This window comes from Gavialis gangeticus, unplaced genomic scaffold (genome assembly GCF_001723915.1).
Source record: "Gavialis gangeticus isolate Ggan-Ray unplaced genomic scaffold, GavGan_comp1, whole genome shotgun sequence".
Taxonomy (NCBI): domain Eukaryota; kingdom Metazoa; phylum Chordata; order Crocodylia; family Gavialidae; genus Gavialis; species Gavialis gangeticus.
In genome coordinates this window covers 6,174,378-6,177,383 of record NW_017729012.1, presented here as the reverse complement: position 1 = coordinate 6,177,383, position 3,006 = coordinate 6,174,378, and the positions used below count along the sequence as shown (strand labels likewise).

Genomic DNA, 3,006 nt, shown 5'->3' with positions numbered 1-3,006 from the left:
TCTTTAAGGCAGATTTCTACTTCTATTGGATTGCTATTGCATGGCATAAGCAGATTTTTTTTTTTTTTATATTGTGAGTTGGGATGCTACATTTTGGCTTCAGAGAAGTCAGTACGAGTTGTCACTGACCATGGGAGTAGGTTGTATACACGTATATGAGCACCTTCTGTTTTTAGCCCAGGAGATTGGGATGTGCACATACTTACCATAGAGTTCGTCATAAATACTTTGGTTTTGCCACAATATACCAAAGAATTGTTGGCTTTGGCTTCTGTTTGCTTGAGGGAAGCTGCACTTTGTGCCCCCACCACGTTCTGAAGAACCTCCTGGATGACGGAGCGCAATGCTTCATCACTATGCGGCATCACAGTCCCACCTGCAAAATGCAAGATGGTGAAGGGAGAAGTCGATCATCAAGTAAAAAGTCCTACAGAGACAAAACATCCATCATTTTGTCTACAAATCTCTGGCTGAGTTTACACTGCAAAATGAAGGCAAGTGTAGCAAGTACTAGTGTAATGTAGCTATGTAATATATCCAGCGATCCTAGGCACGTCCCGAACCAGCTGCCACACACCGCTGCTATTGGTATGTGTGCTAGCTAGACTTAGCTAGTAAGTGCTGCACTCGCGTCTTCATTTTGTGGTGTAGCTCTAGTGTTTGAAACTTACTACACAGAACATAATTAAGAAGAGGCAGCGACGCGGTTAAGAATCAAACAGATCAACACAGACAGATCCAGTGTAATACAGACGGCAAAGAACTGGAGTTACAGTGAACTATCAAAAAAAAAAAGGGGGGGACGACGGGTATAGTTCTAATGACAATGCTCGTTCTTAACTTGTTACCTGTCAGATAAGGAGAGTTGGTAGCCAATCAGCCTGAACCATTTTTCATGAAAGTACCCAAAAGATTTCAAATTGATTTTTGGTTTCAATTTTTTTTTTTCCTGCCTACATTTCCTTACTGCATTTAACCAAGTGATCAGTGTTGGCTAGAACTTAACAGGTTTAGAACTAGCTGGAGTTTTGTCACTGCTGGTTGACCCTTCATCACTTACTACATTTTTCTCTGGGTTAAGGTAACATACATTAGATTATGAGGAAAAATGGATGAATGTGCAGTATCCAATTACAAAAGTTAACAAGTAATTAGGGGGTTTCCTAATAACTGCCCTACCAGGAATTCATACCAAAGCTGTTACCTTTTGAATCTGTTTACATTTTTTAAACGCATCCTCACTTGTTTCTTTGTAAAAAGACTCCCACAGAGAAGTCTGCAAAAGGTAGGAGAAACAGTACAATAGCGGCAGCAATATCCAGTAAAGCTAGAGGGCCAAGTGCACGTTTGGCAAGAGACAAGAAACAGAGAGAGAAAGAAGGAATGTAAGCAAATAAAAAGACTCGAAATCGTTTCAAAGTCAACTTAAAAATTCAGAAGCAAAACAAACAGAATTAACTTAATCATTGTATCCAAGTCAAAATACAGCAGCCATCTATAGAAAAATAGCATGGCATGGAAGTCATTTCATTTAACCGATTTGATAAAGCCTGCCCAAGTAACAGACTGTGTGGAAAGTGCAGTTACCAGCATCGTAGCGGCGTTTGATTTGCACAGTAGTGACAAACGTGGTGTGGGGTTACATAACAGGCAAGAAAGAAGCGTACCTTTTTTCTTCTTGGCAGGGGGGAGACCATTTTCATCATCATGTCCTGTGTTTTTCTTTGATGTACGTGATTTTCTCAGTACTTCGTAACGCTCGGTGAAACTTTGGAAGGAGAGCCTGAGAGCCAGAACAACAGTCGGTTCTAAACAAATGCCATTTACTGCCCCTCAAGAGGAAAAGGATGCAATGGTTTTAGGATCTGATGAACAGAGCTCCCAGGTGTGTGAGGTCATTGCCTTGTCAACCGTGTCCAGTAAAATGACCTTTCTGGTGAAAGATTAACTGCTGCAAACTTGGGCTGGTGGAGTCCTTCCGTTCCTTTTCTTTAACTATTGGAAACATGCTCTAGGGAAGCTATTACGGTGTATTTTATAAACTACATTCATGATTGGAGCAATCCCTGCAGTGTGTCATGTTCACTCTTAGCAAAGGAGGGAAGGCCAGTTTTTGGTGTAGATTATTACACACAAGAATGTAGCAGTTTTGAAAAAATCTCAAATCAAGAGGTGTACGTGTCTAAGTAAAATGTAGAAGCAGACTAACAAGTAAATTACTCAGATGCAGGCTTATGTACTCCCTTCATCTCTGCAGTAGTAACTGGTAGTAAAAGACATCGTTCAGCAACTGCGTTGTAATGCAGAGAAACAGCGTTTGCCTAATACATTCACGGCAGTCACTGGAATCTCACCAGAAGAGGTCTGGCCTACGAAGTCTTAGGAGCTATGGCTTATTATGAAGAAACAGTAATCATGAACAACTTAATGTTCACTGGACTTACCTAATAGGGAATCCAGCTGCACTGATAGTGATCGTTTCTACTATGCCACATGCCTCAAGTTGACAGAGAACCTGCAGCAGAAATTCAAAGCACTTTTCCAACTTCGTTTGGGTGCGGCTGGTAAGAGGTTTGCACCATTTAGGACACACGCGAAAAGCTACGGATAAACTAAGTTTTAAGGACTTGGAGCCTTTCTATTCCAATAACTGCAAATCATTTGAGAATGAGGTGATTGGAGCTAAACCAAGCTAAGTCCTTGTTGGACTTGGTGTTGGCCACGGGCGACAACCTGGTGAGGGGGCTGCGGGTGCTTGACCCCCTGGGCGACAGTGACCACTGCCTGCTAGAATTCACCATTCAGCGCAAGGTGGCAAAGGCAAGCAGTCAGGTGGTGGCCCTAGATTTTAAGAGGGCGAACTTCAACGAGCTAAGGAAGATAGTTGGAGAAGCGCTGAAGTCTCAGAGGGGAGGGGAGCCGGGTGTCCAAGGGGAGTGGTCGCTCCTTAAGGAGACGATCCTCCAAGCCCAGAGGAAGGTAATCCCCAGGAGGGTCAAAGGGGGC

The 3,006-nt window shown here is 42.9% G+C and overlaps 1 protein-coding gene and 1 long non-coding RNA gene across 2 annotated transcripts in view; one reads left to right on the top strand and one right to left on the bottom strand.

Moving 5' to 3' along the window:
• The window catches only part of LOC109293270, a 4,934-nt gene extending 3,266 nt beyond the window's left edge, over positions 1 to 1,668 (top strand). Inside the window, exon 3 of the long non-coding RNA XR_002096285.1 lies at positions 1,584 to 1,668. This is a non-coding gene — a long non-coding RNA (uncharacterized LOC109293270). The remainder of the gene's footprint in view (positions 1 to 1,583) is intronic.
• The window catches only part of MYO19 (myosin XIX), a 31,108-nt gene that overhangs the window by 5,117 nt on the left and 22,985 nt on the right, over positions 1 to 3,006 (bottom strand). Inside the window, exons 19-21 of the mRNA XM_019511109.1 lie at positions 2,445 to 2,515; positions 1,668 to 1,783; positions 207 to 376 (exon numbers count right to left, since the gene is read on the bottom strand). Of these exons, the coding sequence (XP_019366654.1) occupies positions 207 to 376; positions 1,668 to 1,783; positions 2,445 to 2,515 (357 nt within the window). The remainder of the gene's footprint in view (positions 1 to 206; positions 377 to 1,667; positions 1,784 to 2,444; positions 2,516 to 3,006) is intronic.